Source organism: Labeo rohita, chromosome 12 (genome assembly GCF_022985175.1).
Source record: "Labeo rohita strain BAU-BD-2019 chromosome 12, IGBB_LRoh.1.0, whole genome shotgun sequence".
Classification (NCBI taxonomy): domain Eukaryota; kingdom Metazoa; phylum Chordata; class Actinopteri; order Cypriniformes; family Cyprinidae; genus Labeo; species Labeo rohita.
Window position 1 is genome coordinate 23862818 of NC_066880.1, and position 26546 is coordinate 23889363.

At 34.8% G+C, this 26546-nt stretch overlaps 1 protein-coding gene across 3 annotated transcripts in view; it reads right to left on the reverse strand.

The window, feature by feature from the left end:
• Positions 1–1834: 1834 nt before the first annotated feature.
• The window catches only part of mpp2b (MAGUK p55 scaffold protein 2b), a 51581-nt gene continuing 26869 nt past the window's right edge, over positions 1835–26546 (reverse strand). For 2 of the 3 annotated variants that reach the window (XM_051124800.1, XM_051124797.1), the window contains 11 exons: positions 17715–17815; positions 15541–15693; positions 15284–15439; positions 14173–14400; positions 10097–10228; positions 9404–9506; positions 6657–6725; positions 6150–6311; positions 5162–5364; positions 2873–3001; positions 1835–2783 (listed from right to left, as the gene is read on the reverse strand). In XM_051124800.1, coding sequence (XP_050980757.1) covers positions 2607–2783; positions 2873–3001; positions 5162–5364; positions 6150–6311; positions 6657–6725; positions 9404–9506; positions 10097–10228; positions 14173–14400; positions 15284–15439; positions 15541–15693; positions 17715–17815 — 1613 coding nt within the window. In that variant the 3' untranslated portion in view covers positions 1835–2606. The remainder of the gene's footprint in view (positions 2784–2872; positions 3002–5161; positions 5365–6149; positions 6312–6656; positions 6726–9403; positions 9507–10096; positions 10229–14172; positions 14401–15283; positions 15440–15540; positions 15694–17714; positions 17816–26546) is intronic. The other variant, XM_051124799.1, reaches the window with a different exon arrangement.

A 26546-nucleotide genomic window follows, 5' to 3' on the forward strand; every position in this document is an offset into this window, starting at 1 on the left:
TTACCACTAGAATAGTTGCCTAGTCTCTTAGGCAATAATAGAAATAGACTTTTTGAATACATATGAAGCCTAAGCGGGGCGAGCAGAGCTCATTTGCATTTAAAGCAGCCTCGACTAGAATGAGATGATTTTTGCAGAGCTTATTTTGGCAAGGTAAAAAGGGTGTTTTTTTACACAACCATTGAGAATTTTTAACCAAAGTATATTATAGACTTTTTATTAAGACCCTAAAGAATCATATTAACTTGTGAAAAATGGGCATCCAATGACCCCTTTAATATTATAGTCTTGTTCCTGTTAGTGAAACTATACCAGTTGTATTATTAATTACGTCCCCTATATTTGTTTCTTGTATCAAAAGATGACTAGTGTATTTCAAATAGTCTGTGAGTTATGAAGGGAAATGTAAAATAATTTACAACTGCCCCCGGTCTCCCCTACAAGTTATTCTACTAACCCTAACCAAACAGTTTACGTATAGTTTCAAATTAATTAGAGTTTGTTGACATGAAGTTGCAAAGATACTTAGAGTTTGTAAAATCTCTAAAGTTGACTATCGAAATAAAGTGCAATCAGGTAAACTACAAAATTATTGCTATATATTAAAGGTGTCCTATTATGCCCAAGATGTAATATAAGTCTCAGGTGTCCCCAGAAGGTGTCTGTGAAGTTTCAACTCAAAATACCCCACAGATTATTTATTATATCATCTTAAAAATGCCTATTTTGAATTAAACCAGAATCAGGCTATTATAGTGCATGTGGCTTTAAATGCAAATGAGCTGCTGTTCCCCACCCCCTTTTCCAGAATAGGGCTGTCTTTTTACAGCTTGTAGCTTAGATACTCTGCTAAAAACATCTGTTTGGTCTTCATTATAACGTCTATCATGCTGAAATCATGCGTTTTAAACTATATTAGTTTAAACTTCTGATACAGAGTTTAAGCGCAATAAGACATGAAAGAGAACTTAGTTTAGTATCTACATGCTGAGTGACAGCCGCTTTCTGTGCACATGCTTTGAGTGTGTGCGCTGTCACACGCCATGTGAGTACTAAACTAAGTTCTCTTTCATGTCTTATTGCACTTAAACTGTCGAATACACATAAGTTTGCTGAAAACACACAAGTTACAAAAACAGTCGGTTATGTCTATGAAGGTAAACAGCTGGGAAATAAATTGCATGTTTAAATTAGATCTATGTTTGAAGATTAGGGTAAATTTAACTTATTCTGTCTTCTGGGAAACATGCAGGTATCTTCTGTAGCTTCTGAAGGGCAGTACTAAATAAATAAAATATGATATTTAAGCAAAATACAAAAAAATGTACATATCTTCATTCTGTTCAAAAGTTTTCACCCCTGGCTCTTAATGCATCGTGTTTCCTTCTGGAGCATCAGTGAGCATTTGAACCTTCTGTAATAGTAGCATATGAGTCCTTCAGTTGTCCTTAGAGTGAAAATATGGATCTCAAAAATCATCCAACATGGCACGGTCATTGCTGAAAAGGGTTCAAATACACAAAAATGCTGAAAAACCAAAAAAATTGTGGGACCTGTGGATATATTGTGGATATATATATACAGTAGTTAACATTTAAAGTGGATCAAAAAAGTTAATCAAGGCAAGACCTGGTATTGTTTTGGTTGTTTTGGACAACTTTGCTGAAAAATTTTGATCCATTTCAAATGTTGACTACTGTATATATATATATATTGAAATTATATATTAAGCTATTGAAAAACTTTTGTCAGACATGTGAAGAAAAAAAACTATAAGAACCATCTATATACATTTGGCTACTTGCCAAAGAAATCAATGGACATGAATTACATATTTTAGTTCATATTGTTTTATTACGTGAGAAGACAGTGTGGAGTGATACGAGAGACACAGTGAAACTAGTACAGCCATGTCAGCAATCACTTTCCTAGAGCAAAGGTCAATTATACAGTTTACCAACATTATAGAAAAATAGATGACTACAGAATGCTGCGAGTGATCAGTCACAGTGAATCATTCTAGAATTCTTGGATTGGATTAGTAAAATTTTAATCTTTAAACCTTTTTTAATGCATAAAGACCAATCAGTTTTAAATGATGTATTTCATGACAGATTTGGCTGTCGTTCTTTTCTAAACTGAAATGGTTTTGGTACTAACAAATGTTACAAGAGGGAACGCAAACAAATCAGAACATGCACGAGAATATGACACGCCAAAACACTCTTCGATTCTGCTTTTAATACATCAAAACTAAACGATCCCTGCAAAACACTACGTAATCATATAGCATTGATACATCCAACATGATTCTGAATATCGTCATTGTAACGTAGGGTGCTAAAACATATTCTACAGTTTCTATACAAATATACAGCCCTACTCTCACAGGAATAACAAACGTACAGCACTGTACAGAACTCCTTTAAAACAAATACAGATATACAGATCAGCTTTATTTCTTTACAAAATAATAAACTAGCTTTGTATTGTCATGTTTTTTTTTTGTGCAAAAATCTAAAGAACAGGCAAGTTCACATAGATTACAGCAGTTAACTAGACTTCTAGCCACTGTGAGAAATGCAGACCGAAGAGCCCAACTGCTTTCAGAAGACCCAGCTGACAGGAACCCACTGGTGGTCTGTGTTGAGTCTGTCCAGCGCCCTCCTGAGGCTGCGGTAGGCTCCGTCCAGGTTGTCATTCACAATGCTCAGGTCAAAATAGTGACTGTACGCCCTCTGGATCCTTTCGCTTTCGTCCACTGTCCGTTTGAGCTCTGAGTCCTAGAGAGAGTTTAAATGAGATAGACATAATAATATTTATCAACGTTCAAGGAACTAATCATTCTGAGGGGATTAAAGACAGAAATTACCGTCAGCTGTTTAGTCACGACACCAGCCTCAATGGCAGATCTGTTCATGTCTTTCAGAACCTCAAAGTTTGGGGCTTCGATGAACACCACATATGGAAGAAACTCAGCTGTTCGCAGAACTTTGAGTGCCTGTAGGAGAACAACACAACATATGAAATGGGTAAATTGTAAAATTACAGATATATGTATTACAGATTTGTAATATAACTGTATATAACTGTATATTTGTAAAATCACCCAATAGACTTCCAGTTAACTAACATATGAAGCTATAAATAATCTGCATTATTTGTATTTAGCCTAGAATATTTCTATGAACAGCTATTGTAAATAGAGTGCAATAGTTGTGTTCAGGAAATGGAATGGACTACTGCAGCAGAAGACCACAGATAAACCATATATATTCACAGTTTTGGGTTTACTGTCTTCATGTTTGATCAGTTTCTATCTTCTTGTTTCCATTTACAATAGCTACAATAGCAATTTTCTGGAACATCTTAAAGGAGAAGTCCACTTCCAAAACAAAGATTCACATATAATGTACTCACCCCCTTGTCATCCACGATGTTCATGTCTTTCTTTCTTCAGTCGTAAAGAAATTATGTTTTTTGAGGAAAACATTTCAGCATTTTTCTCCATATAATGGACTGATATGGTGCCCCGATTTTAATCTTTCAAAATGCAGTTTAAATGTGGCTTCAAACGATCCCAAATGCGGTTGTAGACGATCCCAGCCGAGGAAGAAGGGTCTTATCTAGCGAAACGACTGGTTATTTTCATTAAAAATAATACAATTTAAATACTTTTTAATCTCAAACGCTCGTCTTGCCTTTCTCTCCATGAACTCTGTGTATTCTGATTCAAGACAGTTCGGGTATATTGAAAAACTCTGACTGTATTTTCTCCCTCAACTTCCAAAATCATTTCAAAATCATCCTACATCACTGCAGAAGTTCCAGCCGAGTCTTTGCAAATTAAACATGCAAAGAAGGTCAAACACCCTCAACAAAAAAAGGTAAAACACCGATATAGGACAATCTTGAAGTTGAGGAAGAAAATACAGTATGAAAATAACCTATCGTTTCGCTAGATAAGACCCTTCTTCCTCAGCTGGGATCGTTTACAACCGCATTTGAGATCGTTTGAAGCCACATTTAAACTGCATTTTGGAAGTTTAAACACGGGGCACCATATCAGTCCATTATATGGAGAAAAATCCTGAAATGTTTTCCTCAAAAAACATAATATCTTTACAACTGAAGAAAAAAAGACATGAACATCTTGGATGACAAGGGGTGAGTACATTATCTGTAAATTGTTGTTCTGGAAGTGGACTTCTCCTTTAATATTATGCACTTTACATACATACAAATTTTTTGGAAAAGACATTTTTTTCAGGACGTTTCCAACTCTGACTTTGAACCAATTCTGTAGAATGACCCATATAGGTCATTTAGCAAAGTATAATTCCATGCAAATTATTTAGCTAACTACTAGCCTTAATTGGTAAGCTAGTTAGTTTTTTTTTCCAAAATGGCAGCTATGGGGTAGACTGTTTTTGGGAAGGTTACAACTTTGGTGTTTAACATATTGTTTCAGAAATGCAAACAATTATAGATACTGAAATTTAAACTTAATTTAGTTTAGTTTTTATGTTGTTTAAGTTAGATTCAAGAAAAGAAATATGACTGTTTGTAAAAGGAAATCCGATTATTAAACTAGTTTTTAAAAGGGGTAAATTATCTTCAAAAATGAACTGAATCAGATTCAGTTAGATGGTCAGTTTACATCCACATGGTGCATCTTACCCATTGACTCATGTAAACTTACCCTGGGGCAAATAAATTCTTATTTTTTATAAGAAGCCATATTTCTAGAACCCTTGTTATAGATACATTTTGATAATTTAAAATTATACAAAATATCCTAGGATTGCTTTAGATATTTTCATTGTATTTCTGCCTCATTTTCCCTTATCTTGACCACATAAGTAAAAAATGTCTCATCTTACTCCACTCTCCCCTATTTGAAGTTTTTGCACAAGGACAGCCTCCGGTAAAAATATACCTTATTGTCATGTTCTAGCCTTGTTGCATATATCTTTCATTAAAAACCTAAAATGTTATGCTCTTAATGTTACTGCAGTTTTTCCCTGAGGTATCAAAAATGGTACAATTATTGATTTTTTAAAAGGTTTTTAAAAAATTAACTATTTTAGGAACCAATGCTGCTGAAAAGTGGGCAGCCGCTGATGCACTCTTTAGGATATCGAAAAATTAAAAAGAGTACCTGTGGATTGACATCCAGAATGCAAATCTTGCCAGAGTCCACAACCTCATGAATAGAGTCGATCTTGGTGCCATACAGGTTTCCGTCATATTCTCCATGTTCAAGAAAACGCCCACATTTGATGTCAGTTTCCATCTCGCTGCGAGACATAAACAGATACATCTGCCCTTCCTTCTCATCCACCTTGGGTTTACGAGATGTATCTGTCCAGAGGGACAAAATGGACAGGTTAACATTAGCACTGCAAATGTTATTTCTTAATATTAAGTACTTTTTTTTTTTTTTTTTTTGGATTGTTCTGAGTTGGTTGGTTGTTTCTGATGGGGTCCTATTACTGGTAAATCATTAGTTGTGCATGGATGTCACCGACAGTGACAAAACAACAACAGTAAATGTGGCCCCACTTTAATTACATCCAACATGAAGCAAGTTTTGAACATTAATATTTAATACATTAATCTTAAAGGGGTCATTGGATGCTAAGTTCATAGTGGTCGTCATTTACTCCCGACATCTGAGCAGCTGAAGATGCAGTGGATTACGTTTGTTTGTGAAGGGAATGCGCCTCCTGATCTACATATATCCGTCTACGTTCGCGCGAATCATTCATGATCCAGCTTCACTTACAGCAGAAGTGAGTATAAGGGTTTTTTTTATGAATTTTTGCGATCGCCTTTTCTAATAATGTGCTAGTTAGCAAGTTTAGCGGCTGAATGCGACTAAAGTAAACAGGCTTGTCTCTCCACAGAGAGAAGAGAGGGGCGGGGCGAGCAGAGCTCATTTGCATTTAAAGCAGCCTCGACCAGAATGAGATGATTTTTGCAGAGCTGATTTTGTCAAGATAAAAAGGGTGTTGTTTTACACAACCATTCAGAATTTTTAAAGTATATTACAGACTTTTCATTAAGACCCTAAAGAATCATATCAACTTGTGAAAAATGGGCATCCAATGACCCCTTTAAATAAAAAATTATAAATATGCACTGACAAGGTGTTGTGGTTCCGTAACGGTGCGGGTCCGACACCAAAAGTTTATTTTTCAAGCTGCGGCGACCCACACCCTGTGCTCCAATCAGAACCAGCGTCTTCCGGCGGAACGGAGGCACCTTGGCCACTTCCTCGTAGATCCTCAACTCATGTCGGTCGAACTCTGATATGGTGAAAAGATCTCATCTTTTGTTAGTCTGATTTAGTCACTATATCCACATTTATCATTTGTCAGTTCCAGTTCAGTTTGTGAGCTTATGGCTTTTACTGAAGTTCCATTTACTGTATTTCTCATTTTCTTTGAGTACACAAACACATTTCAGTTTATGAACCTAAAGCACTTCTCCCGAAATGGAACCGACTGCAGACTCATTATACAAACGACTGCCATTTAAACAGTGTTAGCGTGAAACAAACGCATAGAACTGACTTCAACAACAACAATCACAACAGAGAGCAAGTGTACGACACATGCGCATCCATCACACTGGACAGTAGTCGCCTTTACCGGCATTCTTGGTGGTCAAGTACATCATCTTCTTCTTCTTCTTACCCCCAATCCCTGCACACAGAGGCCCTGCGGACATCAGCACACATCCTGGTAGTACTAAACACACACAGAATGACTCCTGTCTACAGCAGGAGTCAAACACATCACTGTCCATTTAACCTCAGGCCATACTCATCAAAGCTTTTAGATTTTTAGTAATTACCTTAGCTTACAGAGTAAAATAACAGTATACAGACTTGGAATGATTTGAGGATGAATAAATCATGACCAATAGCAGAGCGTTCTGCTTTATCACGCTGATATTCCTCCAGGGGGAGCTGCTCTCAACTCAGTGTTGCTTTAGGCAGTCAGCAGATGTGCTGTTTTAAAGTCACATGTCAGTGACAGTCTTAACATCTTAATTTCTTTGATTTATTTTTTTTCAAGAATCATCCTATCCTGTAGGTTTTTTTTTTGGTTATGTGACTGAGAAAAGCAAAATGCATGTTTAATTGTAAAATTCATGTAATAGTTTTTATGAAGGAAATGAAAAATTATATAGATATATATATAAAACAACTGAAATTTATGCTCATCACTTGGCTGCTGCATTGAATAGTTTTCATGTTATATTATTTCATACACCTGTATTTGCTGATTATGGTAATTTCTATATATATAATTGTGGTTGTATTTGTGAAAATGTGAAAATCTTAAAACATAAAACATTTTTAAAAATGCTGCGGGTGACAGGAGATGTGTGCAGCACATGATGCTCTGACGTCTGTCTATTCCTCTGGGTAATTTCATTATTAACCCTTTATAGCCTGACATGTGAAATAATAGTCAGAAAAAAATGCATTAAAAAAAACAGGAACAGCTTATTGAATCTTTAAATGAAATATAAAAGAAAACCTTTTTAAAAAGTATGCATATTGTTTTTATTTTTCTATTGTATTTCTGTTTCATATTTGTTATCAATCATTCTGTCCACATTTAATTAAGTCAAAGGAAATTTGTTATTGTCATTACAGGTAACTTTGTTGGCAAGAAAAGCATAAAAAAAGTATTAATCAAAAAAGTATGCATATTTTAGGTTTTAGGAGAACATGGATCTTGTACTCAGAGAAAGCCATAAACTGAGCAAAAATGTGCAATTTGGGGCATATGTTGTTATGTATATGACAAAAAATATTAAGATTAAATTCTGATTTGTAAGGTAAATCAGTGAGTTCCTAGCAGTGTAATAGGCTACTTACATAAAATGCAGATAAATATCATTTATGACTGTATATTGCTCAAAAATATGTCTTGTTAAGATGGTGTTTAAATGTTTAGAGCTCTGTAGTTTTTATCGTGGGGGCAAAACAAATAATGCAGTGCTATACAATGATGATTGAGAGATGAACAAATGAATGTTCATCAACAGCCTGATATATTACCCTGCTGTTCAAACGTTTGGGACCAGTAAGATTTTTTTTTAATGTTTTTTAAAGTCTTTTCTGCTCATCAAGGCTGCATTTATTTCAGTTAAAATACAGAAAAACAGTAATATTGTGGAATATTATTGCTTTTTTAAATAGCGGGTTGCTATTTTAATAATTCTTTAAAATAGAATTTATTCCTGTGATGCAAAGCTGAATTTTAGCATCATTACTGCAGTATTCAGTATCACATGATCCTTCAGAAATCATTCTAATATGCCAATTTATTATCAATGTTAAAAACAGTTGTGCTGTTTAATATTTTTTGACAAGCTGTAATAATTATTTTAGGATTCTTTGATGAATAAAATGTTAAAAAGAACAGCGTTTATTTCAAATAGAAATCTTGGCAACACTTTATTTTATGGTTTCTTAACTTAGTTGCTTATTAGCATGCATATTACTAGAATATTATCGATTTATTAGTACTAATTAAGCACCTTATTCTACATGACCTTATTCTACATCCCTAATCCTACCCAGTACCTAAACTTAACAACTAACTTACTAACTATTAATAAGCAGCAAATTAGGAATTTATTGAGGGAAAAGTCGTAGTTAATAGTGAATAAGTGTTCCCTATTCTTTTGTACATATATTTACTAAAAATCTTTTGTATCAATACACACTACCGTTGTATACACTACTATGTTCTTTCTTTCTTTCTTTGAAAGAAATTAATACCTTTATTTAGCAAGGAAAATTGATAAAAAGTGATAGTAAAAAACTTATATTGTTAGAAAATATTTCTATTTTGATAAATGCTGTTCGTTTTAACTTTTTATTCATCAAGTAATCCTGAAAGAAGTATCACAGGTTCCAAAATAAAATATTAAGCAGCACAACTGTTTCTAACACTGATTATAAAAGTAATAAATCAGCATATTAGAATGATTTCTTAAGGATCATGTGACACCGAAGACTGGAGTAATGGCTGATGAAAATTCAGCTTTGCATCACAGAAATAAATTACATTTTAAAAGATAATAAAACACAAAACTGATATTTTAAATTGTAATAATATTTCACAATATTAGTTTTTTCCATATTTTTGATCAAATGAATGGAACTTTGATGAACATAAGATATTTATTTAAAAAACATCAAAACTCTTACTGATCCCAAACTTTAAATGGTAGTTTATATTTAATGCTCAAAATTTTGGTCTGTTGATAATTAAGTAAACCATCATTCTAAACCATTTTCATCATTTTAAAGATTTTACAGCAAAAAGACATGAATTTATTATATACTGTAGATCTTTAGTGCCCTGTGTCCTACCTGTGCTTGAGAGCTCCAGGTCTCTCTTAACAAATGCTTTTCTCTTCTCCTCTAGCAGCTGACTGGGGATCAGGCCTGCACTGCCTCCTTCCAGATGACACGCCTACAGGTGTTACCAAAGTCAAGGTAAGACCACCATACAGAGATTGAAGTTGACCCAAAAATTAAAATTCTTTCTTTAATTACTCACCTTTGTTCATCTTCAGAACACAAATTATGATATTTTTTATGAAATTCGAAAGCTTTTCGACCCTGCATAGACAGCAACGCAACTGACCGTTCAAAGTCTGGAAAGGTAGTAAGGACTTTGTTAAAATAGTCCGTGTGACATCAGTGGTTCGACCTTAATGTTATAAAACTAAGAGAATACTTTTTGTGTGTTTTTGCAAAACAAAAATAATATCTTTATTCAAGAATTTCTTCTCTTCCATGTCTGTCTTTGTCCCACGCTCATGAGAGTACTATTTTAACAATGTCCTTACTACCTTTCTGGGTCTTGAACGTGTCAGTTGTGTTGCTGTCTATGCAGGGTCAGAAAGCTCTCGGATTTCATCAAACATATCTTAATTTGTGTTGAAGATTAGCCAAGGTCTTACGGGTTTGGAACGACATGAAGGTGAGTAATTAATGACAGAATTTTTATTTTTGGGTGAACTATACCTTTAAGGATCATGACCATATATTCACACACACCTGCCACCAGTTAGGGTCTTCCTGGTTGAAGATCTGAAGGATGTCTCCACTGCTGAATTTGAGTCCAGCTTCTTTACAAGGTATCAGGTTGTCATGAGAGGGGTCATAGTCAAAGTGACACTTCACAAAGGCCTGCAGATAGACAGAGAGAGAGAGAGAGAGAGAAACACTTGGTTCTTATTACTGAATATGTCCATCAGTCAGAGTATCATACTGACAGCCTGTTGAAAACTTGAGTGGTGTATGTCTAGCATAAATAGAAGTGGGCATATTTATATCTCTCAACATAAACATCATAAATATACACTGGCTATTCAACTTCAGGCACTTTAGGTTGATTTCAGTACTTTTTCCTGTTATATGAAGGTCACAATAAAAGATATAATCTTGAAAACTTGTATTTTGTCTGTTGTTTACATTTTTCAGATTATATGAATACTATACCATAATACTAATTATTACTTATTAATGATTAATAATCATTTATAACTACACCCTAAAAAATAATTGGAAATTGAATTGCTTCTTAATAAATGTTCACCTTCTGATTATTGCTGATCCCTCTAGTAATTATATAATTAAGTTTACAACCTATTTTGAGTTTATTTTAAGCCAACAATATAGTATTTTGTATGGGTCATTGTATGGGTCAAAATTATAGATTTTTCTTTTATGCCAAAAATCATTAGGATATTAAGTAAAGACAGCGTTTCATCAAGATATTTTGTAAATTACCTACCATAAATATATCAAAAAATCTTTGATTAGTTATATGCATTGCTAAAAACTTCATTTGGACAACTTTAAAGGCAATTTTCTCAATATTTAGATGTTTTTGCACCCTCAAATTCCAGGTTTTCAAATAGTTGTATCTAAGCCAGATATTGTCCTCTACCATACATCAATGGAAAGCTTATCTATTCAGCTTTCCGATGATGCATAAATCTCAATTAAAAAAAAAAATTGACTCTTATATGACTGGTTTTGTGGTCCAGGGTCATGTTTTATATTATTACAAAGTACACTTTTTACAAGTGTAATTAAGTGTGCTAAGAAACATGAAAGTTTAAATATATTTCATTCATATTATATTATCTGCAAGTACAGTTTTTTATTTGAAGATTTGAAGTACACTACAAGTATGCATTCAATTTAATTAAGCACACTTGTTTTTCACAAGGGAAAACTAGCTGAAAAATATGTAGGAGTAGAAGAAATTGAGCAAACTTTTAATAAAGAAACTCATATGGGTTTGAGCTAATATGTGGGTGAGTAAATGATGACAGGATTTTTATTTTTGACTGAACTATCCCTTCAAGAGGAATTTTAGTGTGAGAGCCTTAATCCTGTTGTCATGGCAACTGTAGTCACCTGCAGTCCAGTGGAATGTTGCGATTAGTTGCTGGAGCGTCAACACACAGAAAATATGCCTGGATTACATCATTCAGACAGTCAACAACAAGCATCCTCCACACACAACACAACACAACACATGCCAACAATACCATCTGCCAGCACGAACACCTACAGCAGCTCTCAAAAACATGAATATTCCCATCATAGAAGTGTGAATCACATTAGTAACGTGACACTGTGATGTCCAGTCCCATACTGGCAGCAGGCACAGGAAGCTGTTCGTTTATTTTGGGATCAAATAAAGACAGGCACAGATGGAATACTCTGAATATGGTACCATATGGGCAGAGAAACAGAACTTCACTCATTTAATTCACATTTAATAAGCTAAGAGGGATATCTCAGAAATGCAGAAAGCGGGTAAGAGCCGCACTATGGCACAGCTGAAAATGTGAAAGGCCAGACTTGAAGATTGTCTCTGTCTCATCTCAATAGGTAGGGTGGCACAGCATCAAAAACAGGAAGGGCTTTGGCATAATGCACCAAATCTCCCAGCATGCTTTGGCTTGGAGACAGGTGCCAGAGCTCGGCGGTGCAGCCCAAAGTTTGATGTCAAAGATGTCAGTTTAAAGGCATTTTGAACCAAGGTTATTACAGTAGATGTTAGCTACATGTGTATTCACATGTTTGTGACAGCATGTGAGCATTCTGGTCCCGTGACATCTGGTATTAACATGCACCCAGGAGATCCAACTGACCTTACAGGAGATAAATGACGCCAGCTTAAACAGTCAATTGTTGCTATCCACCATTTTGTCCATCAAGCTTTAAAGGCTTTAAAGCTATTATGCCCCTTTTTACAAGACATAATATTAGTCTCAGGTGTCCCTAGAATGTATCTGTGAAGTTTAAGCTCAAAATACCCCATAGATAATTTATTACTGTATATCATTTTGAAAATGTCCATTTTGAGTGGAAGCAGAAACATGCCGTTTTCTTGCATGTCTCTTTCACCCTCTGGGCCTCTTCAGTCATTTTTGACCGAAAAAAATTATATTTTGAAATTTTAAAAATCATAGCTTCATCGGAATGAGATGACGCTTGGTGACTTTTGTTGCATTAGCTATGTGAACACACACAAAAAAATCATGGACATGATTCGGATATGTTAAAGGGTCGCAAAAAAAAGTCACACTTGGCTCCTTTGCGGTCAAAAATGACCGGCATAGGAAATGAATGGGAAATACAAAAAAATACGAAAACTCTGAGAATCTTTTGTGGTACCAACTACAAATCAGCCACTGTGCAGAAAAAAAAGTGCACCGCAATCAAGGGGTGACACTCTAAAATATTAAGAGTGCAAAACAGACACCACACACACACACACAGACACACATAGAAATGAACTGATAAAAATGCAGCAGAGCAAATTTTGAGAACATGCGAAATAAAAGGAATAAATGGAAAAATACAAAAGAGTCTTTCTCACAAACACACACACTCAGAAATTAAGTGGTAAGACTGCAACAGAGCAAATTTTGAGAATATATGAGATGGGGAGAGCAATTTTCTTGTATTTTGATGTTTGATTGTAATCGTAATGCAACCAAAAATATCTAAACCTTGACAAATAGCAGTCTTTTAGAATGTCTAAATGTATCTAAAAGCAAAACCTAATAAAATATGTCAAAAAAACAATGGCAATCCAAAAGCATCTGTATATATGTATAATATGTATATAGGGAGATATACAGGAGCTTACATGACATTACACAAGTTTTTATTTTTTAATGCCACCAAATGGCACAATTCTCACTTAAAAAAAAAAGATTTTAAAAGTGTTCACTCTGTTTTAATGTGAAATGTTGCATTTATTGAAAAACATATTTAAAAAACATTATATAAATAAATATATATTAATTCTAATGGGGAAAATAGCTCATTAAAATTTTATAAATATTGCAAATTGTCATAAAATCCCCTCAAAATTCTAAATAATAATCAAAAATATTATTGAACAAAAATATTTTACAAAAAGTTGCATTTCAAGGCTTTGGTCACTTTTGACCATGAAGGAGCCAAGCGTGACTCCTAAACGAAGAGGCCCAGAGGGTTAAATGCAAATGAGCTGCTGTTCCCTGCCCCCTTTTCCAGAATAGGGCTGTGCCTTTACAGCTTGTAACTCAGATGATGTGCCAAAAACATCTGTTTAGTTTTGATTATCATGTCTATTGCACTGAAATCATGCATTTTAAACCATATTAGTTTAAACTTCTGATATAGGGTTTTCTGAGCGCACACATCCGAACCATGCGCACAGAAAGCAGCTGTCACACAGTATCTAAGTGCTAAACTAAGGCCTTGTTTACACTTAGTATTAAGATGCGTTTTGGTCGATCAGATCACAAGTGGACAATGGAGACACATAGCAGTTCGTTTCTTTTGTCCACTTTCGACCACTTCTGACCACATCACCCCCCGTGGAGCTGATCACATCAAGAGGAGGGTAAATGGGTGGACAAAATCCGATTTTCATGATATGTCTCCTTTAAGCAACTGCTGTCATAAAGGAAAGACACATTGTTTGCACATGGAATTACATTACCGTGCCTCAAATGTGTCTCCTGTGATTTTATTGAGGGAGGATCTACTTACATTTATAATTGCTAATCAATAAAGGACAAAAACTTAGGCCAAAAATACATCCGAATGTTGCCCACCTGTCTTGGTGTGTGTGGTTCTTGGTAACTTGGGAGGATTTTGAGGACAACGCTACCACTGGATTCTTTCAGCATGTTCTGGAGAACCTTCGGGTCACTCCCCACCTCTTTTCCGTTCACTTCTTTGATGATGTCACCCACATGCAGCAGGCCCTGCTGATCAATCATGCCCCCGTGCAGGATCCGAGCAATCACCAGCTCTCCACCCTCTACACGAAACGTCACGCCCTGGCAGAGTAAACAGAATTTGTGTCATCCAAGATGTTCATGTTTTTCTGTTTTCAGTTGTAAAGAAATTATATTTTTTGAGGAAAACATATCAGGTGTTTTCTCCATAATAGTGAAGTTTTATGGTGCCCACGAACTTCCAAAATACAGTTTAAATGCAACTTCAAAGGGCTCTAAATGATCCCAGCCGAGGAAGAAGGGTCTTATCTAGTGAAACGATTGGCTATTTTCTAAAAAAAAAAAGTACAATTTATACACTTTTTAACCACAAATGCTCATCTTTTTCGACATACCCTAACTGTATTGAACCGGAGTGCACAGAGTACACATGCGCATCACAGATCTAGACGAGACTAGCATTTGAGGTTAAAAGTATATAAATTGTAAATTTGTTTAGAAATAACCTATCATTTCACTAGATAAGACCCTTCTTCCTCGGCTGGGATCGTTTAGAGTCCTTTAAAGCTGCAAGGAAGTTGGAAGTTCAAACTCATGGGCACCACTGAAGTCCACTATATGGAGAAAATGTTTTCCTCAGAAAACAATTTCTTAACGACTGAAGAAAGAAAGACATAAATATCTTGGATGACAAAGGGGTGAGTAAATTATATGTAATTTTTTGTTCTGGAAGTGAACTTATCCTTTAAGGAAATTACAGTACACTCCTACAATACTAAACAATACTCCCATGTAACCTTTTCAAAGTGATGATGCATTTATGCAATAATTTACTCTGTAAATCTAGCAATGTTTTTAAATACAGTATTTTATTTTAAAAAAATATGTACTATACATTTATAACACTATGCTTTGAGTTGGAAAATTACAAATTCCATGTTCATAATGGCAAACAGTAATGTTACTGTAGTTTGTCAGCTCTCACCAAGTGCTCTCCAGACACTTTGCGGATGCCCACCATCCTGACTGCATCAGGAGGCACAGGCTGGTTGTTGAGCGCGGGGTCCATAAACGCACAAGGGCTGGGAGGAGGAGTCTCATAGCTTTTGGAAGCTACAGAGTCATGAGTTTCAAGTAAAGACTGTAGAGAATAAAACGGGTCTTGTGGACAATCTAAATGAACAATTCAAGACATTTTTGTTATTTTTTGCTCAACTGAATCTCCAGTGTTTCTGCGCGTACCTGAAAGTGTGGCTCTTTGAGGATGCATGCGAGCTCATGTGCCGCCTGACTGTGAGGTGTGAGGGTGGTGAGGTCTCTCAGGATGTCCTGCACTAACTCCACATTATTGTCCCTCACCGCCTCCAGCTTCGGCTCTTCATAGTGTTCACGAGACTGCACACACAAAACATTAATAGTTCTTTAACTTTTATAAATAAAATGTTTCAAACTGAATTTTCAGCACATGACGTGTGATTTGATTGGACTGACCAAATTGAAATATTAAAGATTTTTGCAATTGTGGTGAACATTTAATATATCAGACATTGTAGAAAATGCAGAATAATATTTTGATATATTTTCTGAAAATTATTTTTTACCTCAATGACCTGAGCCACTAATTTAACCACTGTACATTTTTCAGTAGTGTGACAACTGTTTTCAAAGCAGTTTCGCTTTTCAAATAACAAGCTGTTTTGTAACATGCAGCGTGACCAAACGCTGAGCTGAGGGAATAATCAAATGACTTCACCTAAACAGCCTCCTCTCTCATTTAAAGTATTGCAAAGTCTGATTAATTCCAGTGACTCATTTCACTTGGAGGGTTCATGTAATGAACAGATATAAAAACAATTCTCCAATATGATTTCCTGTTCTGTTTTTAACTCAGTTGTGTAAAATAAGGAACTTTACTGTATTTAGTATAAATGTACCTGTTTAGGATTGATGGGATAGTTGTAATCTTCTATTTGTTAAATAATGACCTCTTAAATATAATAATATAATTAACTAGCCTATACTTACTTTCATTATTATCACAAAACTTGAATTTCTAACTTTGATGTAATACCTTTCTGATACAACAGTGAAAATTTGCTACAACAGTAAGTAATATTAATATTAATATTTCTAAGACAAAAAATATATTACTATTGTAATACAACTGTACTGTAAAATAAAATAAATGAACATTTTAGAATCATTTCACATTAATACAATTACAATGTTTATGACTTAATTTGCAAAAGATGAATCCTCAAGGTTTTATTTTGGTGGAAAACTGCAAGGAAGCCTTTTAAGTTTCTGTGACAATGTGTAAACAACTGTTTCTTGTTACAAATCTGTGTGAAATTCTGTAATAATCTGTCCACAAAAATGCAAATGTGATAAAAAAAAGCATAACTGACACATACTATTTTCCAAAACTCACAGCATATACAGTTTTCTGGATTTTCTGTGAATCAAAATGCAGTGCAACCAGTATATCAATACTGCAGAAAACGTGTATGTGTGAGAAACGCAAGAGTGTGTGTTGAAAAATCTATATTTTTGACACCACTATATCTTTTTTTTGCCAAAAGTTTAGCTTAACGGTAGTCTTTAAATTATTAAACTTACCCACACCATACATCAGCAATACATTGCCATTTAATATTTATGTGGAATGCAATAATAAGTCTGACAAGCTTCATGACCTTGAGGAAAAATCCTCCACCACCACAAATCCAAGCAACTTTACTTGGTTATTAATATTTTACAAGTCTACAACACACCAAATCCCAGTCTGTGGCCAAAAAGCACAGTAAATGTGTTGGAAGAAATGCCTGTACATTTTCTGAAGCATTAATATTTCATTTTTTTTATCCATCATCAACTAAAACTATTTTACTCTAATTAAGGAATGTGCCTTTTCAAAGACTTTGATGGCTTGTTTTCATTATTATCAACATTGCAAGTCTAACAATGTTTTTTTTTTAATTAATGCACATTTATAACACTATGTTGTGTTTTATTACTTTGTCTTTAATTTACAAAATGAAAACTAGCTATTGCTGATGTGTGATTGTTTATAATACAATTCTAATGCAATTTCTCTCCTTTGGCCACTGTAATCAATCTCTTGAAAATGATTTTCCTCTTTCAGAAAGTCATAGATGTTATTGTTGTTGTTTTTTTTTATTGCAGCAAATGAGGAAAAACATATCTGCTGTAGTTATAATTCACCACTATGAAAGTTTACCCAACTGTGACAACTTTTGAAAGCCCTGGAAATATAAAAAGGGTTGACAGGTTTCAGTTTCAATAAATGGATCAAATATGACAGCTACTGCAAAGAGGGTCCTGTTGACAGACTCATAATTAAAGAAGCCTCATGTGGACACATAGACGTCAAGTTAAGAAAGCAGATGATTCACCACTGGACTCTCCATGATTCCTTTCAGGAAGATGAGGTCCAAGTCATTGGCTGTGGTGGAGCTGGTGCTGTCACTCAAGGTGTCTAGAAGACTCTGCATTGCTGAGAAGACAAGAGAAAACAAAAGGGTTCACAGGTTAGAAAGAAGACTCCATCCCTTCATAGAGGAACAGGCCACTCAAGTAAGAGTACATTAGAAATTAGTCCACCTTTACACACCAAAAACGTTTTTTACATAGGTTTATTAGACAGTCTATGCTAGTGACTGACCCCACTGGTGTCTAAGGTTCAAACTGATGGAGTCTCATACATAATACTTGATTAAGCTTTGAAACACAGACTCAAACTATAGAGTGTGCACTCAAACGACAAGCACTTTTGGCAAAATGCATGAATAAAACATGATATTGAGATAATTCAGAAGCACTCCACCATACACTGTTCAAATGACAGAAATGTTAATGGGAAATAAATGTATTGTTTTCAACTTTTGCCCACTGATCAAAGACAAAGTTTTTCCTCTTTAGTGTAAAACAAGCAAATCATTTATTAAAAGAAACCTAATTAAAATCTTCTCATTTAAGATCAGAGAGACAGCAGATGATTTATAGCCTTCCATGAATCATTTTGCTAAAATAATGTCTTTGAATTGCTTGAATAGTCCTCATTATTTATCCGTTGAAGTCCTTGTTTGTACATGTTTAAGATTGCTAGAAAAAAAGATAAAAGAAATATTTATTTTCTTGCTTGGGAAGCACTTAAATAAACATGAGAAAAAATCAGAGCAGTGGAGAACCATCAAAACTGAATCTCCTCAAAGAGAGTTTCATGAAAGGATATTTCTAGAAAGATCCATGGGAGCCTCATGCCTCCTATGTAATTCTCTTAAGATCCCCCTGCAGCAATCTGCATCACTCACACAGAACACGTACATGTTTCCCTTGTGTTCTCAACTCTAATTCCTTTTTCAGTTGTATAGTCTACTTCAAACCAAAAAGGGTAAAACATAAAATGGTGTGTGAGAGAGCATGCAGTGTTTTGTGGGATTGGTCAATGCTGGAGGATTATGAGGAATCCACAAGTGTACGTCATTTTTTTAAAGAAGAAATGAAGGTTAAATTTTGAATTAAAAAGTGAAAGCACTTTTCAGAATTGTAGTTTCTTGTAAAAAAAAAAAAATAAAATAATAATTATTATTATTTATTATAATTAATTATTTGTTGCATGGAAATTATTTATTTATTTATTTATTTTTGGTAGAGGAGGACATTAAATTAAGCATTATCCAAATGTAAAAGGCATCAAGTTCAGGAAAGATTTAGCTTGGTTTATTTTGCGTATATATAACATTTATTAGATTGCAATTCACACCCGAGTCTCCCTGCAAACATTTTACAGAAGTTGCAAGACCTTTAAAAAAAAGTAGATTTTGAAAGAAATATTGCTTTGAGTAGAAGCATATGTTAAATGCATAAAATTCCAAAAATGACACCAACATCACATATATATGGAATTATACAATTATATTGTAATAAATTTTTATTAAAACCATTATTCCCATCCTAGTAATAATGTAATAGATTAAAAATGCATTTGTTTTATACTAAATCTACTTCAAGTCTATTAACATAATTACTCACAGACTTACTGATATAAAAACTGTAATTAAACTTTATTTCGAGTACTACCTGTGCACAACGCACGTCTTAACAATAAGCCTAAAATATGTTTTAATGTCACTGTTGATGAGAATTGTATGTTTTTTTAAATAATATCGGTCTTTAAATGCGAAATATTTTAAGTGTACATAAAGTATACTTGCATTAGTTCCACTTTAGCACAATCAAATTTACTTCATTAGTTGGACTTCATCACTACTTCCGCTCAATTAAAGTGCATTAAAAGAGAAGTCCACTTCCAAAACAAAGATTCACATATAATGTACTCTCCCCCTTGTCATCCAAGATGTTCATGTCTTTCTTTCTTCAGTCGTAAAGAAATTGTTTTTTGAGGAAAACATTTCTGCATTTTTCTCCATATAATGGACTGATATGGTGCCCCGATTTTGAACTTCCAAAATGTGGTTTAAATGCGGCTTCAAACAATCCCAAATGCAGTTGTAAATGATCCCAGCCAAGGAAGAAGAGTCTTACCTAGTGAAACGATTGGATATTTACATTAAAAAATACAATTTAAATACTTTTTATTCTAAAATGCATTTTTATTAAGTACATAATATGTAATGTATTTATAGTATACCTAGCATGAAATAAATGTATTTTAAGTGCATTTTAGTCTACTAATTTTCCCAAGTACTGCTCACTGCAGAGCCGAATGGCCTCCAGCTCCCCCTCTTTGGATGTTCAGCTCCACCTCTGTGTGAACTAATGGGTGGAGTTATGTTTAGGATAGAGTAAGGGGTAGGGTTAGGGTGTGGTTAGATGTCTATCTCCACCCATTACCTCCAGCGAGGGGGAGCTAGAGCTCCAGCTCTTCCCATTTGGCTCTACAGTGAGCACCCTCTCTATTTTTCACTAGGGCAATCATGTTATTGGGCACATTTTGGATGTTTGGATATGTCTAACGCACCTGATTCAACTCATCTCATCAGTAAAGTGCTCACAGACTGAATTGGGAATGTCAAACAGGGGACACATACGTAACAGTATTGGAGATGCTCCAGGATCAGAATATTAAAACGTATGCGTAGGTGTCTATTCACTCAGTGAATACATTTCAGCACTGGGAAACACAAACATTGCCATTTTTCATTTCATGGATTTAAAGAGATCCATACATCTTTTATGAGTTTTTGTCATGAGGTGAAATAAAGACTCTCACAGCACAAAGCAGTGCATTAACCTCTGCATATGCTCAAGGTCAACCGCTATTCCAAGACTGTTGCTAAGCAGTGACAGTGGATGTGAGGTAAACTCTTGATCTCTGTGTGTGTGTGTGTGTGTGGGTATTCTCATAGGGATAAGTCACATTCAAGATAATAAACCTCTTCTTTCCTCCTGGATCTCCTTCTGTGATGGAAAGCAAAACAAAGGTTGGCCATTTAAATTAGCAAGCAGCCAGCATATCTAGAAGGCGTATAAGTGTTGATGACTGATGATACCGAAAAATCAAAAACTGTCAAAAGTTAACAGAATAGCTGAATATAAGTTCACAAATAAAATATATTGTTTATATTGTTACTGCCTTTAGTTAATTATTTTGGAATAAATGTAAAATGTATATATACGTGTACAGTTGAGGTCAAAAGTTTACACCCCCCTTTCAGAATCTGCAAAATGTTAATTATTTTATCAATATAAGAGGGATCATACAACATGCATGTTACTTTTTATTTAGTACTGACCTGAATAAGATATTTTACTTAAAAGACATTTACATATAGTCCACAAGAGAAAATCTTTGGTTTTTCAGCATTTTTGTGTATCTGAACCTTTTCCAACATGACTGTATGGTTTTGAGATTCATCTTTTCACACTGAGGACAACTGAGGGACTCATATGCAACTATTACAGAAGGCTCAAATGCTCACTGATGCCCCAGAAGGAAACACAATGCTTTAAGAGCCGGGGATGTGTACATTTTCCTTATTTTGCTTTATTTTTCTTATGTTTCCCAAAAGACAAATTAAATAAAATTTACCCTGATCTTCAAATTCAAAACCCCCCAACTCTTAATGCATCGTTCTTCCTTCTGAGGCATCAGTGAGCATTTGAACATTCTGTAATAGTTGCATGTGAGTTCTTCAGTTGTCCTCAGTGTGAAAAGATGGATCTCAAAATCACACAGTCATTGTTGGAAAGGGTTCAGATACAGAAAAATGCTGAAAAGCCAAAGAATTTGTGGGACCTGAAGGATTTTTCTAAAGAACAGCAGGCAGTTTAACTGTTCAGGACAAACAAGGGACTCATAAACAACTATCAAAAAAAAAAAAAAAAAAACAGCTGTTGATCATTTAGGTAACAACACAGTATTAAGAATCAAGTGTATGTAAACTTTTGAAAAGGGTGATTTTTTATAAATTCTCTTGTGGACTATATGTAAACATCTTTTATGTGAAATATCTTATTCAGGTCAGTACCAAATAAAAAATAGCATGCATTTTACATGATCCCTCTTATTTTGGTAAAATAATTAACATTTTCCAGATTCTGCAAGGTGTATGTAGACTTTTGACCTCAACTGTAAATATGTAAGATTATAGCACTCTTAAGATCTACTAATTCTATTTAATATAAGTTGCAATTAACATGCATTTAAACTTTAAATCACTTAATGCAGATTGCACTTTAGTGTGCTGTAAAGTATATTATTTCCATAATTAGTGCTTTTTTTAAAAGTAGCTAAAGTGCAGCAACTGATTAGTCTTTGAAACAGAGATTGAGCTCTAGCTTCTAATGAGTGATGTGAGAAACATCCAAAGCAGCTAATGGAGTTTTGCTATAAACTTTTTTATCTACTGGTGCCACACACAGTACTTTTAGATTCTTTTATTGTTGTTGACATTAATACAAAAAAATCCTATTAAAATTTTACCCATGAGCTAAGAGACAGTCTGGGGGGAGTCCTATGCCAGCCGAGCAACTACCATTGAGATGAACAGAAATAGTTCTAACAAATAGCTCTCTCCAGGTATTATAGACCTTCTTGGTATAATTAATACCACAAGAAGCTTTGTAATGTATATCTCCATGGAAACACGTCCTACTGGTCTGTCTCTGAGAGGCAGGGTCAAGCTCATTACTAACTCTGGGTCGACATCCTGCCGAGACTGAGTGACATTTAAGCTGAAAGGACACACCAAAGATACACACAGACATGTTTTAAGTCTGACCCCTGAGACCTTTAAGCTATGGTTGATTAGAATTCTAAAACATGTTTTGTATAGACTTGTATAGACTATATGTGACTAACTTTTGCATAATGACTTGAAGGACATGCTCTGATGTTCAACAAGCATCTGTCACTAACACTGAAGCAGCTCACTGTAGCACTGGACACATTCAAGTCACAGCTTTCTGTAATGCTTATCTTGATGTAAGAACTGTATTACTGTTTATTTTCCCAGCTCAGGACTACCGCTGAGTGTTTGGCTTCTTACTCATTTCCATTCCACCACTCCTTCAGAAACAGAGAAAGCCTGTAGTATTTAGTTTTTACTTAAGTACAACGGTCATTTCCTGAACCTATTTTAACCTCCTCATTCACTCACACTAATTCAAGCTCTGCATGAAGCCTGGTTGACAAAAAAAGTTTAGCTTGCATACAGTCACATCAAATTCTACTTCTTCATCTGTTTAACTGAATCATTCCATGACGTTCGACTGTCAAATTTTGCTACAATTTTTGCTTTCATCTGAGGAAGTTTACCATGCTCATTTTCTCACCTGGAGCTCAAACTCTATGACTGATTGTTTCTCCTAATAATATTCAGCCTGCACTGTCAATGCTCACCTCATTTCAGAGGAAAAATGCATGGCAATTGGCAAATAAGCAAATATTTCATATCGCATAAGTAACCAAACATAGCTATCATAATTTGAGCTGTCTCAGTATTTACTCTTAAATATCTTAAAATTGTGTTTTCAATCAGTTATTGCTGCCAATTTTATTCTAAGTAAAACAGAAAAAAAATGTAGTAAAAATATAGTTTAAAAATAACGTCTTGCTACCTAACAATTTTAATAAAAGCTTAGAATATTATGTTATTCAATAGAAAATGTATTTTTAATACATTTAATGTACAATTAATAGTTAAGTTTGCTAAATGAACAGAAGAAATAATTGTACTGAATCATTTTCATTTATTTGCACTAATATACACTTCCCTACAAAAGTTTGGAAACGCCCTAGAAAAGTGGGGTTTTGGACAATATTGGCATGAATCCTTTTTAATTTGTGATAATTTTGCACTGATAAGGGACAACACAAACATATTTTATTACATAAACAAAGTTTATACATAGAAAAAACGTATATTTTCGATTCATCAAAATATCCATTAGCAGCTATTACAGCTCTGCATAATCTGGGCCTAAATTCATTGTATTCTAAACGTAATTGGCAATCAATTGTTGAAGTTAATTAAGGTGTGCTGACCCAAAAATCTTTTAAAAACCTGGGCCAAGTTTAAACCAGTAACCAGGCATCACAGCTGGCAAAGAGGCATGTCTGACATGTATATACTTCCATTATTATGTAATCAAATGAAAATTATTATTGCTGGTCTTCAATGATAATGTCAAGTTACTTTAATTTATTTGCACCAAAAATGATAAGGATTTTTGATCGTTATCGTCCAAAACCACACTTTGCCAGGGGTGTTCAGCATATCAACCAAGCGTATTAAAACTCAAGTCACTTAAACCTGCACCTCATTTCTCCAAGTGATCCATTAATTGCAGTCTGTTCATTCCCTGGAGCCCAAATTATTGCTCACATTTTTTCCTGTTCTCATTTACTTGCACAAAGATGCCTCAACTCAATTTCTAATTACAGATTTCTAAACCCCTCATGGGTTTTAATGGACCGTCTTTAAATCTTTCAGGCTTTAATCTTGATCATTTTTTGGGTTTAAGGTTTTCATCTTATCTTTTACTAATGATCTTAGTTTGTGCATTTGGTATTCACTCATAACCTACCTTTAAAGGGGTCATTGGATGATTGATTGATATGATTCTTTAGGGTCTTAATGAAAAGTCTATAATATACTTTGGTTAAAAATTCTCAGTGGTTGTATAAAACAACACCCTTTTCACCTTGTCAAAATGAGCTCTGCAAAAATCATCCCATTCTGAGGGATTGTTCCTTCAAACGCAAATGAGCTCTACTTGCCCCGCCCCTCTCTTCTCTCTGTGGAGTGACGAGCTGCTCTGAGAGATTGTTTACTTTATCCGCATTTAGTGTTTAGCCGCAAAACTTGCTAACTAGCACATTATTAGGAAAGGTGATTGTAGAGATTCATAAAAAAAAAAAAACCTTATACTCACTTCTGCTGTTGTTGGATCACGAATGATTCGCACAAACATAGACATATTTATGTAGATCGGGAGGTGCATTCCCTTCACAAACATATGTAATCCAATACATCTTCAGCGGCTCATTATTACATCCGACAACAGAACACCTCAATCGCTCAATCAGAGATATTCTTGTCTAATTTACATCCCTGCTCCGGCATCGAAACAATGGAGGTCAGACTGTGACAGCTGATCTGAGGTAAGACGCTCATGACAATCAACTATCGTGGGAGCGACCTCTGTCGGTGTGACACCACAACGACAGGCATCTGAGAATGGCTCGATTTGAAAAAGAGGATATTATTTGTACAGATTAATTAAAAACCACTGCATGGATTTTTATCATTATAGGGTACATACACTGCCAACACACATTCATGTTCAAACAACACGTAAAAGTGAAGTTTGCATCCGATGACCCCTTTAAAAACTCTTACCAAATAAAAAGACTGCCAAAAATGTATTTACTAATACTAATAGCTATCTACTAATACTCTATCTATCTGTCTATCTATCCTGGGCCATGTTACCTAATGAAGAGTTATCTTACATGCAAGATTACAATCATTTGTAATGTTTTTGTGCATCTCACCAAAAATAATTTCAAAATCATTCCACAAGTTTGTTTGTACCAGACTATGCCAAAAAATGCAGAGACAGAAAACATGGCAAAACAATAAACACATAGTGGTGATTTTACAAGGTGGTGGAACGTAATGGAATTTTTGGGTTTCAGAAAAGACATGATGAGTGTAAGGGTTGCCTTTTTTTTGTAATTCTGTTTTTTAGTAGCACAGAAACTGCATACTTCACCTTAAAGTTACAATGCTTTTGGAAAACAGACCATAATTTTCTTAAGTGCACCTAAATGCCACTTTAGAAACACTTCTGTGCCACCTTTGCAGTGTAAATTTGGCAGTAGAATGTTTAATGCTGGTCAGAGGCGGCATAAATGCATGGATTACCACTATCATTATATGTTTTTATTTTTCCTAATTTATAAATCACTCCATAAATGCGTGGGCTAAATGAATAAAAGTAATGTAAAGCACCATATGACTGTTGCAAGGTAACCACCAAACCACCGGAGGAATGAAACTGATGTTTCTGACAAGGTTTTCCACACAGCATTATGTTATTACATTTCTCCTTGTGTGAAATCACATTTCACCACTAGAACAACTGATCAAATCACCTTCGCTCCATCTGCCATCTCACTGTAGTAGTGAATTACAATCGTTGAGTTCGTAGACACAATCTGTCATTACACACATAATTCTCTCCGCTTATTTCTCAACAGCTTGTATAAACAGAGGACAAATCACACCTACAATATTAAAAGACTCATTCTGATCTCTCATAAATGTGTCATTCTTGCTCATGTTTTGGACTGGAGCTGTCAGCTCTGCTATTCATGCAATATACACAGCCGGCCCACAGGTGTGTAAGCATGTGATTAAATGTAATCATGCATTATTCAACAAGCAAACTGAATATTCATGAGGTCTACACTGCTTACTGTATTCAGGAAAGATGTGTTGTCGATATATTGTCAGCGACCCAAGTGCCACGGCAATAGAGTTTAAATAGATAGGTCACCCAAAAATGAAACGTTTCTGGGCCTTTAACATGGTAGTTGCAGGGTCAGAAAGCTCTCGTATTTCATCCAAAATATCTTAATTTGAGTTCCAAATATGAACAAAGGTCTTACGGGTTTGGAACAACATGAGGGTGAGTAATTAGGACCCGACCACCGATGGTGATGATTTCTTCTTCTTCTCCAAAATGAATCGCAT